At 41.4% G+C, this 15,496-nt stretch overlaps 1 protein-coding gene across 3 annotated transcripts in view; it reads left to right on the forward strand.

Annotated features, from left to right (window-relative positions):
* Positions 1-15,496, forward strand: part of LOC139199040 (endonuclease V-like) — a 70,181-nt gene that overhangs the window by 36,856 nt on the left and 17,829 nt on the right. For 2 of the 3 annotated variants that reach the window (XM_070828048.1, XM_070828046.1), the window contains one exon: positions 1,874-1,943. In XM_070828048.1, coding sequence (XP_070684149.1) covers positions 1,874-1,930 — 57 coding nt within the window. In that variant the 3' untranslated portion in view covers positions 1,931-1,943. Of the gene's footprint in view, positions 1-1,873; positions 1,972-15,496 lie in introns of all 3 variants that reach the window. The other variant, XM_070828047.1, reaches the window with a different exon arrangement.

The raw sequence follows: 15,496 nt of genomic DNA on the forward strand, positions 1-15,496 counted from the left end.
GAGGACAGAGGAGCCTCTTAAAGAAGAAATTACAGGTCTGTGAGAGCCAGAAATCTTGCTTGTTTGTAGGTGACCAAATACTTATTTTACCGAGGAATTTACCAATTAATTCATTAAAAATCCTACAATGTGATTTCCTGGATTCTTTCCCCCCATTCTGTCTCTCATAGTTGAAGTGTACCTATGATGAAAATTACAGGCCTCTCTCATCTTTTTAAGTGGGAGAACTTGCACAATTGGTGGCTGACTAAATACTTTTTTACCCCACTGTAATTGCACAACATATTGGATCATGAGATGTCAAACACTAATAATCCCTGCACCTCAGGACAGAAATGACACGGTGGAATGTAGAGGAGTAAAACATGCAGCAATGATCAGAAACATGGATAATGTTAGAGTCATACACAGCTATTAATAACCAGGGTTCTTATGTTCCATATAATAATAAATAATAATGCATAATAAAAAGAGGGACTAGTGAACACATGAAAGCACTAAGTAAAAGACTATATGATGATAACATGACACAGACCAGAAGTTGAATAAAAATAAAATATGATAATGTCTCAGGCACCAAAATATTCAGAAAAGGCTGCAGCTGCCTCCTGAGATCCCCAAGAAAAAAATCCTTAGCATTCAGATTTCCTTTTTAAATCATTTAAGAAATTGAGATGTAAGACTCAAATCACAAAGATTTTACAGTGAACATCAGGTCAATCTTTTCCACAAAAAGGCAACATTTGGAAATGATAAAATTATACATTTTCATATCATGACGTGATAAATATTGGAAACAAACATAAAGCCTGCCTGCCTGTTCTACTGCCTGGCTCTCCTCCTCCTCGTGTCCTGACTGCTCAATGTCTGACTCTCCCTCAGTACTTCTCAACAAACTATCTTCCTCATGTATGAAAAACAGTTGAAATTGAGAAGAGGTAAGTGTCACTGTCCCCACAAAGGACATCAGTTAAAATAGGTATTTTGAAACATTTTAAATAAAATTACACTTCTAAAATCCTAAAATAATTAACAAAAATTATTTTCTAGGTCTCACAACGATATAAGGTAGAGAGGTTTTAACTTGGAGCCTAAGGACACCCCCCACACCCCTAGTCCCTTACTGGTGATACAGGCCAGAGTTGTGGTAACTTCTTCAGATGTCAATTTATTGGATCAAATGCACCAAATTAGCAGATTATGGTTTCATTTGTGAACCGTTTGTTTGTGGCAACTGAAGAAAGTGTCCCAACGCAGTGACGCTCGAAGAAACATATATGCCTTGGCCAAAGCAAATAACACAAACAGGTAAATAAGATGGACTAGCTACTAGTAAATATAAAGAAAACTAAAGTCTGCCCCGATGAGCTAGCTCCTAGGCCTCAGCCACGCCTTTTGCAGAGAGTAACCCACAGCAACGCTTTCATAATAAATGATGCATTTTTGTTATTTGTGGAGCCACAAAGGGGATCAAAAAAAAAGAGGCTTCAAATGGCCTGAGTAGGGGCACGGAAGCTTCCTGCTGATGTTCAGAACGTAGAGCTGCCGCAGAAACACTTGTGCAAACAACCAACTTTGTCATACAGTGAATTATGCTGTTTGTCAGGTTATGCAGCAAACAGAAGAGCTTGAGTTGTTGTGTAATGTCAGCATCAAGGCATTTAATTTTAATTTCAAACTTGTGAAGAACGTGTTCAGTGTGTCAAAGCATTCCCCAGCAGCTGAGCAACTGAAAACAGTTTGTGACATCTTATTAAATGTGAAATCTCTCCTTCTCTCCCTCTCTTTTTCCTTTTTCCTTTTTCTCTCTTGCTCTCTCGCACTGTCTTCCTCTGGCTCTCTCCTTCCTCATCTTCCCTCTCCTCTTCCTCAGGCCGACTGTCGCTCCAGAGAATACCTTCGTGTACACTTCCCAGCCTCGGATACATGAATCAAAGAATGAGGTAAGTGACACAAAAACACCATACACATGTGGGTTCTCACACTCCGATGTACACACTTAACACTTACACACTCACTCACAAATAACTTGATGTGTGGAAGCTTGGCACAAAGTGAGAGAGTGATTTACACAGTCTTAAAATAGGCTTAAAAGCCACAGCAAGTGACTCACCGAGGAATTTCCCTAAATCCTAAAGTAAAGCCCGGTTTGCTGGTAGAAAGCCTAATCTGTCTCATCTAATTTGCTGTTTAAATTAAGCTAATTTATTTTAGAGGACAGTAAACCCTCTGGTATCCTCAGAAAACTGAAGATTGTTTGAGAATTTGCCAGAAAAATATTTTTCTCTAAATTTCTTCTCTTTCTTCCATGAACAGAAGGAGCAGAGGAAGGATGAAATAATAGATTGAATTAGACTCATACATTACAAAAAATGTGTCTACATAGCCAAACTGATCTCATGGGATGGAGCATAAATAGCTGGAGTTTTCAAGTACGTTTAGCGTGTGATGTGAAACCATTTTAAGCTTTTCATGTGTCATTTGGCACTGTGTGCCTCGCCTCATCCTCATTCTGTGGTCAAGTTAGCAATAATGAATGTGCAACATCCAGTTTATGCTCTCAAAATAAAGCTTACTGATGAACATTTTATGTGATGGTCACAATTTTGTTAGGTTGGGGCCAAAAAGTGTGCGGTTAGGTTTGGGTAAAGATGATAGTCTGGGTAAAAATAAGCGCATAAAGGGGAGTTCTTCCTCCACTGTTGCTCAATATAATATCTGATGCTGCTCATGTGGGGATTCTTGAATCCTTAATTTTGAATTCCTGAATCGTTGGGTCTCTCTCTAATTAAAGAGTTTGGTCTAGACCTGCTCTTTATGGAAAGAGTCTTGAGATAACACTGTTGTGAATTGGCGCTATATAAATAAAGATTGATTGATTGATAGATTGATTGATTGACATTAGTTAGAGAAGTAATGTAACGTTATGTACATGATGTAGAGGCTAAATGGTAGAAATGACATGTGGAATGTTGTTAAAAATCGTGCTATTTAAACACCATTTAGTAAGACTGGGCTGCCGTAGCACAGGTCCTTCTCTCTGTAAGGACATTATTGTTTAGCTGTATCCCTGATCAGCAGGGAGGGCAGGCGTGAGCAGCAGAGCGGCAGTCCTACTGCTGATTCATGTTTGTGCTCAAAGATGGGAGCTCGAACCAGTGATTGTATACACCACACCGCTGCGGTCGAGGAGTTTAAGAGTTTAAGAGTTTTTGACAAGTTCTCTGCATTTTCAGAAGAGTGTGGATGGGGCAGAGGTGAGCCAAGGACGCCCGAGGTTAATCAGAGACACGCAGGCAGAGAGAGAGAGAAGGAACAATGATGAGAGAAAGAGCCTTTGATCCTGCGAGCCTCAGCTGAAATAACAGGCATCTCCGCTCAGTCCAGCCCTGCCTTCTTCATTACCGATCAAAGCCACAGACTGTTAGCATACTCAGATGCTTCGAAAACTCAATCATCATTCGCTGTTCCCCCCAAACCTAAGTATTTTCAGACGTGCGCAGAATGGAACATTGAGGGCAGAAGAGCAGCTGCTCGTGTGAGCTCGCCCTCACAGGTTCGCTCGTAGCTGCTCACACTCAGGCACACGAGGTGTGTGTGCACTCTCACATCCGTCAGTGTATCCCACTGGGAAACATAATGGGATGTCCGTGTTCATCCGCTCAGAAGCTCCCTGACGTGGTGAATCCTCTGAGCTCACTGCACTCTTTGATCAGCCACTCTACAAAGGCAGGGAGGCAGGGAGAGAGGCTTTGTGCTGAGTAGGCAGGGCTGGAGCAGGCTTCTCTAGGCCTTAACCCAGCTTTACCCTCTCACTCTCACAACAGGCCGCAGGCACATATGATCAGACACGCTGGTGAGCTATACACTTCAGGCATGTGCTCCCCTCACTGACATTATAGCAGGGCCATCATTTGTATCTATGCATCATTATCACCAGATAATCACCAGCTTTTCTGGACACATGTTCCCCTGAGTCTACTTTTACTGTAGGTTTAGCAGGAGATCGTCTGGTGCCAGGTCTCAGGTGCTAGATGCTCTATGGTGATTCAGGCTCCTGTAGGTCATAGCTTACGTGTTAACAACAAACTTGTTTACAATAGATAGATAGATAGGAATACTTTATTGATCCCTGGGGGGAAATTCTCAAGTTGTGAATTTAGCCAGAGTTTGCTAAATGTGGAATAAAGAGACCATTTGAAGCTCAGATTTTACATCCTATAGAATTAAAATAAAACACAGGGCAATTTGTGGGCTGGATTTAACAATAAATTCTAAACTAGTTTGAGACGCCTGGTGTGAGAAAGAAGCCATTCCACTATCTGCCCAAAGAAAATAGAATTATTTGTTCTTTCACCACTTGTCCTACAAATTTCATTCAATCCTCACCAAATTTGGATGAGCCAGAAAAACAATGTTAACTATTATATATAGCTGTAGCATCCCGTCATGATCCGACACTGTTACTATAACTGAATGCCAGATTGTTTGTAATGAATTGCACTTGTTTTTGAAGTCATCCATCTTTTCTTTGTTTGTTCAGCCATGATAATCACTTACTTGCAACACTAGCAGGGGCCAGAGAAAACAGCACCTATAGTCTGTAAGGGAGCAACCACTGCTAGGTGTGCTTTCAACTCACAGTCAGTTCATAATACTGAAGAATAGTGCAAGTGCATGGGCTTTCATCACTGGGCCACAGGTTCAGTCACCACTGTGTTAACTCATTTGGCAATAGTAACTTTTATTTAATTAGAGACATTTATTTAACTAAAAATCTTGGAGATTCCTACATTAAAATCATGTCTTCTTTAAATGTAGCTGTCTGAGCACCAGTTTGTTTGGGGGCTTTACTTACTTTCAGAAGTTTTTGGACTTGGGATTACAACAGGAGGATGAAGTGGACAGTTCACCCACTTGGCTGTTCGTTTCAGAACATTTTTATTTTTATTTATTTTTATTGAAAAATGGAGGACTGTGTGGCCTTGGTAGACTTATTTGTGATGTTGGGAATATTTGCCTAATCTATGCGCCATTTATTTATGCTTACAGATTATGTTTGGAAGGTATTTGGATCAGTGTGAGCGGATCACCGTGATCGCCCATTGGATGAGGAGAATGGGGGTCGTGAGGGAATTTTCCTGGACAGGCAGTGGTCCAGGTTTTTCGCCCAAACTTACACTGATTGATATATTTTTTCATTGATTACTCTACTAAATGTTTGACTACCAGATTTTGTTTGTGAGAGTTAGATCTCTCAGAGGAGGGATGTGTTGGGAATATTTGTCTAATTTATACGCCACAATGTCTTCTTATTATTTTATATTATTGCTGGCTACACTGCAATGTGGTAAAAAGGCTGTGAATAGCATTCCAGGAAGTCTCTACGTCAAATAGGCCGTTGTGTTCCCAGAAAGACCAGAAATGGTTGCGTGAGGCAAAGACATGCATGCCCAGGCCGGACTGTGATATGAACTCTTGTTGTGATAGTTCTGCTCGGCTCAGATAAGGGGGAACAAAGTTCTGGCCATCATACCATTTCCTGTTTTCAACAAAAATGGGTCACAAGGGGAAAGTGTGCTTGCTTAACTGTACTTGGCATAGACACAGGGTGCCTTGACTTGTCTTCAGTAGCCAAAGGAACAAAGCCTGTCACAGCAACAGTATTGAGAAAAAAATCTGCTGTATGATTTGAGGGAAATGTCTGGTGTACATGTAGGAGTGCCCTTACAGTAGCAGTAAAGACCTGAGAACTCAATGCAGGAGTTTGTTGGGTTCTTTACTGTAAATCATTTTACCTTTTGAAGATCCATCAGTTTCATCTCTCACCTTGGATGTTCCTCTTGGGCCTGCAACCACGCAATGTTGCATTAACTTGTTTTCGGACAGGTTACTAGCTCCTTGTGATTTAAGACAGTTATACTTGTCAAGGCAGAATAAGAATGAGAAGGTTGAAAATCCGTCTTCGGCAGAGCTGCACAGTAACTGGCTGAACTCATTCCAGCATTCAGCTGCGGATAGGCCTGTGGACTGAGCAGCTCCACAGTAGACCGAGGTCTGAGTCCCTGGGTGGCAGAGGAAGAGAAATAGAGTTTCTGTCTCTGTCAAAGAGAGAGGAGGGAGACATGAAAGACAGAGCAGCATGAGAAGAGATGAAGAGATCCAAATAGAGGAGGGAAACAACAGGGTGCAGAGGGACGGAGGGAAAGAGCACAAGTGTGGAAAAAATCGATGCTGGTGCAAGAGAGAAAAAGAAAGGAGTCAAGGCAGGAGGATAAAAACTTATCAGTGGTTAGATTGGTGGAGAAATATGCTGGATTTAACTACTGCTGCTTGATTGCTTTTATTGCCAAACGTGATTTCATGGGTACATATAAACTAAAGAAAAACTTCATCTGGTCTGATATGGCAGGTTGCCTTACTACCTGTCTGCTGTTCTGCTTTCTCTGTAACCAACAATTGGATAAAAAAAATCCTATTCTTTTGTATTGCACTTACTGTGCCTCTTGGGTCCCCTGTCCCGACACGTGTCACACAGCTAGTACAGCAAAGCTTTCTGGAAGATTTTCTTTTATTACTTTCTGTCTTTTACTTTCTTCTTTCTCACTATCGGTGCTTCAGTGTTGTACTGTTTCATGTTGTACTATGTTGTAGTTAGTCACTTGTATGGGAACAAATGTGACCGTGAAAACAAACAAATTCTGGGTTATATCATACAGAAATAGCGATAGGAAGAAACTAGAATTGCTTGGCAACAATCATCTTTTCTACCAGCTTTTTTAACACTTGTGGAGAAACAACAAAGAGGGATGCTCTTCTTTTTCCTAGTTTGCTATATTTTTTATGTGCTTTTCATCTTTACCACAGAAACAAATTAAATATAATGTTTTTTTCCTCCATACCTTGTCGAAATAATAACACATGCAACATGTTTGCAGCATAATACAGAATGTACAAAAGTCCAAGTCAATAGACGTACATAATTGTATGTAATTGTACATAATACAAAGTGGCATTCCACTACTTAAATATCAAAAACACTTACTTTTTAAGAAATCTGATTGCATTTTTACCTTTATTTGATTGTGCAAAATTAGAATGAGTGAGGGGCTGCTGATCTGAACGTCTCAGCATGGTTTGCAACACCCCCCAAAACAAGAGAAGTAATTATTACGTTTATTATGTGAAACTTATATTCCATGTGCTTCTGATTTGAATACCAGTGTCACATTGTTCTAAATGATCAAGTCAGTCTGTAGTTCTGAGGAGAAGTCAGTCTGTAGAGATGGTTCAGCTTCATGCTGTTCTACAAACTTAAGTGCCCTTTTCAAAAACATTTCTGAAATGTCATAGCAAACGTTTTGAATGTGGTCGGCCCAAGGTTGGACAGATGAGCTCTGCTGGGAGCAGACACTCATTAAAAGGTAGCACAAGGACACAGCCTGTTGCTGGAGGTACTGTTCAGCTCAGTGTTAACTAGCGAATGTTTCATCAGTCTTCTACACTCAGTTCTACCCTCTCAGAAACACCCCCCCTCCACAGTCACATTAGCCTGTTAAGGTTAATTTATCAATGCTTTGGGCCCCCATGGATTAAAGTGTGTATGTGTGCGTGTGTGTGTGTCCTAAAGGACTGTAGCCTCTGGCCATGTGTGTGAGGCGCTCAGCCCAGACTGACCCGGACTGTGGGCAAACTGTTCTAATGCCAACTCTTCCTCAAGGGGACAGTAAATAAAACATGCTCAGGTGACTAAGGGGCACAACACTTTGATGATATTTCTTTCTGCCAGTCTGTCTCTACCTTTGCATCTCTCTGTTCTCCACTCTCATTCTCTCTCTCTCTCTCTCTCTCTCTCTCTCTCTCTCTCTCACACACACACAGTGAATTCAGAAAATCTAATTTAATGCAGAGAATTAATAGATTGCTTCTGTCTTAAAATAATAAAATAATAATAATAAACAGGATTTCTATCCCAACCTATCTTTTAAGATTCATTTATTGTCAATGGGCGGAGAAATATGAGGACTCCATTAAAGGACAATTATGGTAATTGTGCATAATTTTGGTTTATTACAATTTGGATTTTATTTTTGTAGTCCTTGGGCAAGACACTGAACCCCAACCTGCTCCTGTGTGAATGAGTGTGAAAGAATAGTCTCCTCCAAATGACATTCCTCCTGTATGAATGGGTGAATGAGGATGTCATGTAAAGTGCTTTGAGTAGTTAATAACTTAGTTAATAAGTAGTAAATAACTAGAAAGGCGCTCTACAAATACAGACCATTTACCATTACTAACTAACTAACTAACCACTTTAATTGCTGAGATCTAGGAAGGAACATCGCCAGAAAAAAGTCATATGGTTCATGGATCACAAGCAACAAATACAGGTTTTAATCAAACCCGTTGCTCAAGCAGTCTTACTTGGAAGGAAAAAAGGCTACCAGCTCAACAACTTTCATGTGAAACTAGAGATTATTATCAGAGACGGTTTAAAAGAGGAACAGCCCACTGAAGAGCCTTTTTCTTATCTGTGTCATGTGGGTTCTGCAGCTTCCCCGCACCACTGAGGGGTGGCTCTGGGTCACAGTGGGTCGTACATTAATTGGAAGGTCGGCGGTTCGATCCCCGGCTCCTCTTAGTCAGCATGTCGAAGTGCCTGCTGCTTCATGTGTTCAATGTGTGTGAAAGAATAGTCTCCTCCTGTATGAATGATGTTTGAATGGTTGAGTGAGGATGTGATGAGAAAGCGCTCTGAGTAGTCAGAATGACCAGAATGGAGCCATAGAAATACAGACCATTTACCTTTAGGAGACTAATGGCCCTGAGTCTAATGAGCCAAATAGGAGAAGTGAACGTGATCACAGATTATGACCGATTCTTTAGCCCCCATAGTCACCAAAGTAAATATTGGACAGATTTTTCGCAAGCCACATATCTGCTTAACATTCTGACACTAAAATGGATTTTTCAGATAGACCAATCAGGAGAAAATGATCGGTCTCTTCCTGTCTAAGCAGCATACTCGATCTCGTTTCTGAACCGTCTAGTCTAGCAGTGTCTCAGAATTTAGCAATTACTTTGGTGAGAATAAAGATATCAGAACAGACATAAATGAAAAAAATATCCAGACAGTTCTCATTCCCAGGTCATCAAGTACTTCCACTTTGTCACCCCCTTTTGCCTTTGACGGCGATGAACAAGACACCACTCTCTCATATAAAGGGTAAGAGTTGGGGATGGTTGGAAGGGTCAAACGCAGGCCTTTGACCCAGGAGGCAGGGGCTTGTTTCATGTGTGAAACCAAAAGTGAAACTTAACATATGTAACTAACTAACTAACTAATCCTTTCCAACACCTAACCAAGTAGTTTGCTAAACCTCATGAAACTGCAACCGTTTCCGAATGGGAAGCAGGTGTGTCTTATTCTTGTCATGACAGCGAAGGACTGACACGCCTGCATCAAGGTCAGGAGTGTTTGAGGACCTGTGAATGAGAACCACTCACAGTGAAGGCACATTTAGAGCAGTAGCTCTGACCATCTAATATTGACACAGAAGGGTGCCCTGTGCACCGGTATCAGACGCTGAGGGGTGTGACGTGAAGTATTTGATTGTATTTGACGTCCTGAGAATGACAATAGGTTGTAAGAACCAAGTTGTTCTAAACCAGAATTATCCTTTAAATCTGCAGTAATCAATGTTTCCATGTAAATATTACTACATGTTATGTGAACAGGGTCACTCGCGATGAACCTACAGAGAATTATCACCCAACTTGTAATTCCCCTCAGATCTACAGAGCCATTTAGTGACTTATAGCACATTATTTTGGTTTTATGACCCACAGTGACACTGTTTAGTGTTCTCACCGCTCTTATCAACCAGCAGCCAGCTGTTTTCAGCCACTGGTCACTACCTTCCCACCAGCAGTCAAACAATGTTAGAAACTAGCTGGTGAACATACTGTAGTGGAGCATTTAGCAATGTAACAGCTAGATATTTCCTCCAGGAATTCATGGTTACCAAAATAGCTCAGCTCAAGTCGGGTCAGGTGACCCGAGACACAACTCCAAATGAGTGCTCCTGTTGCTTTGTGTGTGCTGGAGGTGGTAACTGGCTAACGTGTTAGCCGCGGCTACTTTATAAGGCCAAATCCCTGACTAATACTGTGGTAAAAGCTATGTTTTAAAGAGTTTATTTCTACTTTAGAAGCAAAATCCAGTCAACCTGTTCAGTATGCTGCATTAGCAGACTACAGACTACAGCATGTAGTTGTAATAGCCCTTTCCTTTTCTTCAAAGACATGTGAATTTTTCCAATAAATGTGTTTTATCACATCCTGTTATTTAAACTGCATCATAGCTGTTTGCTGTGCTGTTTCTTCTCCTATTTGTCTTTCTCTCCCTCCCTCCCCTCTGTTCATATGTGTATGAACATAAAACAGAAAATGCTCCCTGTTCTATCTGATGTTGAAATCTAAACTGGAGTTATGATGAAGCCATTTTCTTCCTGTAAATAATCTCCTCAGGCATTTCCTCTATTGTTCGCTCTCTTCCTTTTTTTTTATTTGTCCCTATTTACCATCCCCACTTATTATTGCCTCGTTTGTTCCAGTTTCACAGGCTTAACATAATTTGTTTGTGTGTTTCTGTGTACATCAGCACAGTGTAATGAGCCGAATGCTTGGCCTCCCCTGTTTCTGTTCACCACTTTTGGGGAAAAGCTCACCCAAATAAACTTTTAACAGAAGAAGGAGCAAAAGCGTTCGTTTTGAAAATTACATTTCTGATGCTTGAAATGTTTGAGTTGCTACAATGTAACATCTCCCGCCTCTGCAGTCTCTCTTTCTTCATCTGTTCTTGAATGTACTGTTGCTAGCGATGGAGAGCGATTTATGCCCAGCATACAGTGGTGTAAAAGTTAATGAGGGTCCCCTCCCAACACACACTAGGTGTGTGCTTCAGGTGGAGGGAAAGCACTACGTGCACTCAGTAGAGCTCCCAGTAGAGAGTAGTGGTTCTCCACCAGATGATCTGTGCTACATATAACTATAACCATAACCTCAACGGCACTGCTACGGGAAAAACTTTCTGATGGGGAAACAGACTTCGACACAACAGCTGGTAACACCTGCTTATTTACAGTCAAGATGGTGGTGAAGATTACACAAACTGTTCATTCATGTTGTATTGTGTGTAACTCCAGTGGATCATACCATATTGGGTATGGAATTAATCTGCTGATGGTCCGGTTCAAACTGAGATCAAACTTTTCACTGATGTCAGTTTTTTACACAATTCCCTCTACTGTTATGCCTGCTAAAGATAATAGATATGTCTTGTAGATCTCAAGAGCACACGCTCAACATTGTACTTCCTTAGGTCATCAGCAGTACACCCACAAAGTGTGAAGTGGATGAATGGTTGGTGAGAAAATCGAAGAACAGATAAACAAAGGACAGACATACAGACAGACAGAGACTCCTATTTTTAGGCACGTTCTGCTTTCTGTTGATTAACAGATGGAGTTATTAGTAATTTTGAACCAGTGAAGGACAACTTTCAGCCAAGAGTTTTTAATTAATTTACTCTCCGGCATTTTTGGTATCCACATTTTTTGTCTTTTTTGCTGCTTTTATCACTTGACCCTGCGCTGCCTTGATGCAGCTTTCCCTTCATGCATTCCTCCCAGTGGAGGGAGCTGCACAGTGTGCCTGAGGCAGCAGCAGGCATGGAACCAACAGAGCACAGTAACAGTGTGTATGTGTGTCTAAAGTATCTAGTATGTGTGTGTGTGAGTTTATGCACTGAAGTGGGGACTGGGGAGAAGAGATGCTAGGATGATAGGGAGGGAGATAAATTGCGAAAAGGTCAGAAAATGTAAGGGTGGCTAGGGGGTTGTGTGTGCATGTGTGTGTGAACATGCTGATTTAGGGGGTTGACAGCAGAGATGATAGCAAGTGAGATTAATCAAGAGATGGTCTGAAAGTTAAAGTGTGGGTGGGAGAGAGAGAGATAGAGACAGAGGGTTAAAATGGCATCATTGGGCTGTGAAAGAGTTTCTCTCCCTTTTCATTCCCTGCTTCTATCGGCATTCTGTCATTTCTTTCCATGCCAACAGAGAAACAAATTGCACAGGAAAGAAAAAAGGATAGGGGAAAACGTTGCACATTTGCAGAGCAAACTCTTAAAGACTGACTCCCCAGGATGAGAGGAGGAGAAAGAGGGGGATGATGTGAAGGGAGTTGCTGAGGGAGAAAAGCCGGCGCTCAAGGTGGGAGCCTGCAGAAAGAGGAAAGACTCCCCCACACCCACACAGCCCACCCTCTCTCTTTCTCTCTCTCTCTCCATCCTCCCTACTGTCTGTCTGATGCAGTGGAGGAGAAAACACATTCATTTCATCACACCCGGCCTCACACAGAAAAACCCTCAGCCTCGCGTTTTGCGTCGCCTTGCCCCCCCCCGTGCCAGAATGCCGCCATGTACCGCTCAAGTGTTGATAAATTGCCACCACCTGCCTCATTTTTCATCACCGGCGCCTAGTCGTCAAACACATACACACTGACACGAAAACCCCGTGCACTCCTCAGCGATAACAAGAACAATCGCTGAGCCCCAAGAATGAGAGACAGGAAGACAGAGGGAAAGGGCAAATGGATGGAGGAATAAATGGGAATCTGGGGAGGGGGCAGATGAAGAAAGCAAGAGGCACCAAACATTGCTTCATTTTGTTTTTGACAGACAGGCAGAGACACTGTTTGCCAATGATAAAATCTCAGCATGCTGAAGGATAAATGTAACGCTCAGCTGATTAAAGCCAAAACAAATATCACTACTGTCAGTGTACTGATTTTACGTTACGTACTTTTATAGCTTCGTGGGGATTTCAGTGAGTCATGCTCAGACACAGGCGTGAAAGATGGAAATTAAGTGTGTTTAAAAGAAAGCCTATTAGCCCAATGGCAATGGATTTTAAACAGTGTCTGTTTCCCAGAAAAACTCTGTTGTAACATTGCCGTCATTTCCAGGAGCTGTGTGAGTGTAAATCACACCTGAGGCAGTTGTGTCGGAGGGGTTGAGTCACACCGCAGATTCATGCGGCATACTGCTGTGTACAGAAGACACCGCTCCAGCTTAACTCTTTCATGCATAGAGGTCACCACAGTGTGCAGCTCTTCAAAAGCTGTTTTCTTGTATATGCATGAGTTTTGATGGAGTAGTTGCACATCAGCCACTACAGTGGATGCTATTGCACCATCTCATACACTGACTGCTACCCAGTGCCAAGCCCCTGCAAGTGGAAAAAAAAAAGAGTGAAACCAAGATGGTGGACAGACAGCCAGAAACCAAGTTGCTCATTTTTTTCTGTTCAAACCTTCTATAAAATGAGACCCTTGCAGGTGACATCAAGTAACATCTAAGGAGTCGTGCAATTGCTAAATTTTCCAAGTATTGATTTTATATTGGGAGGAAATTATGATTAATCACATGTCCACTGAATTGTACATCATGCATCACTGGCTTTATTTCAACTACTGGACATGTAAATATATCTTTATAACATTTTGGGCTGAAAAAAAAAAAAAGTTCAAATCTTGTTTTTCATGCCTAAAGATGAATAAAAACACTTAGTAAAAAAAATCCTGACCATCCTCATGCATGAAAGGGTTAAGGAAGGTGTGGAGGTGACTCAAAGCTATGAAAAAACACATAGATGAGTTAATCAATAGAATATCTTCTTGTCTCTTTCTCTGTGCTCCCATCATGCTCTTTTCCTCTGACATCACTGAGGGATAGTCACGCTTGGTCTCAGCTTTACACACTGAGCCTGTCTTACACATCATCGGGTGGAAAGATCTTGTTTGTACGTTTGGAAATGGTGGATATATGACGCACTGCCACCAGGTTTCCTCCTGGCTCCCCATTACATGAGTTTATGTCAGGCTGAAGTGGAGAACTTGGCATTTAGAAAAAGAGAAGATGTGATCAAGGATGGCCATAAGAGATTTTTCAAATATACGCATTGCCCTCATGAGAATTTCAGATCCAGATAACAATACATGTTACAATATAGCACTTTTCTTTAGATTCAATGAATTGTATGCATGATTCTTCCAGGGGTGGTAAAAGAAGTTAGTGGTGTTTAGTGGTGACCGGTCTGAGGCATAGTTTTCGGTATGGTTTTCTCGTCCATATATCCAAACCATGACTATGCAACAGAGGAAGCCCATATTTTAGGTGAGAGCTCCTCACTTTGTCCTGCTGGTGGTCCTTCTCCTGTTCAGGATTACCCCTTTCTGTGTCATCTTTACCCTCCTTCATGTCTGCCTGTGTTGCCTTCGCATAGATTTACTGTCTGCATCCATGCTGTACAGAAGAATGCCAAGCATCATCCAAATGATTAAAAATATTGTTGTACAGGGTGTGATTTGCGACACTATGAAATTAAACCTATAGTAGTTGCATTAGCCTAATTTGAAATGATACAAGTTTTTCTACGATATATATCATTTTACTGCAGACAAAGCATCCATTTCATGCTCCCACTCAAAAAATACAAAAGTACAAAAAAGAAAGAATCCAACAAAAAGGGGAACTTGTTGCATGTCACCCATCAACAGCAACAAAAAAAAAGCCTAGATGCTGTACCATCTCAGTTATGAAGCAGCAGTGAAATGTCTTCAGCAGTTGTTGGTTGAATCTCAAAAGAGACAAAATGACATATTTAACAAGTATAGTTGTAAAAATGTATAGTTGATTGAAATGCGCTGATTCAGCAGAAATGGCTGAAGTTTGCTTAAAATCTGAATTTGATTTAATGCGATTTCATACAATGGTGCCATGATTGCTATTATGTTTAATAATGTTTACAGTATATTTAGGTTTTAGAGAACGCACTCATTTCATGTTAAAAGATGCATGCTCTGTTCAACAAACTAGTCGTGACGATCTTAGCTATTGTTGCTCAATCCCTCACTCTAAAAAGTGAGGGATTGAGCTAAATCTAAAAAAAAACAACACAAGGTGTCCAGAAAGTGTACTTGAATGAAGCTAAGCATTAATTCTTCCGCTCATGACATTCAAGGCACTTTCTGCTAAGTTAACCCCAGACAAGCGCTGTGTGTGTTGTCTGTGTTTTGCTTGTTCTGTTAACTCTAAAACTGACACACCATCCCCACGGCATTGTACCATACCTCCACTGTTGTCAGCAGTGTCTTGTTCCGTAGTTTCATCCTGACATGTGTGTGATTGATAGATGACTGGGTAGACACCACCTGGCACTTGGGTTATAACGACAGGTGAACTGCTGCAGTATCAGACGAATGGCCTTGTTTGTTTCTAATAGAGGCCCTTGCACAAAGCACACGCACTCAAACCAAAATCCCATGTACACACTTGTGTTTCCTCATCTCTGTACCCTCTCATGCATACCCTAGCTGTACAGGTGTCTTGCTATTGACTTCACCACAAGCTCCAACCTCTCACATGCCCTCG

This window comes from Pempheris klunzingeri, chromosome 3 (assembly GCF_042242105.1).
Source record: "Pempheris klunzingeri isolate RE-2024b chromosome 3, fPemKlu1.hap1, whole genome shotgun sequence".
NCBI classification, from domain to species: domain Eukaryota; kingdom Metazoa; phylum Chordata; class Actinopteri; order Acropomatiformes; family Pempheridae; genus Pempheris; species Pempheris klunzingeri.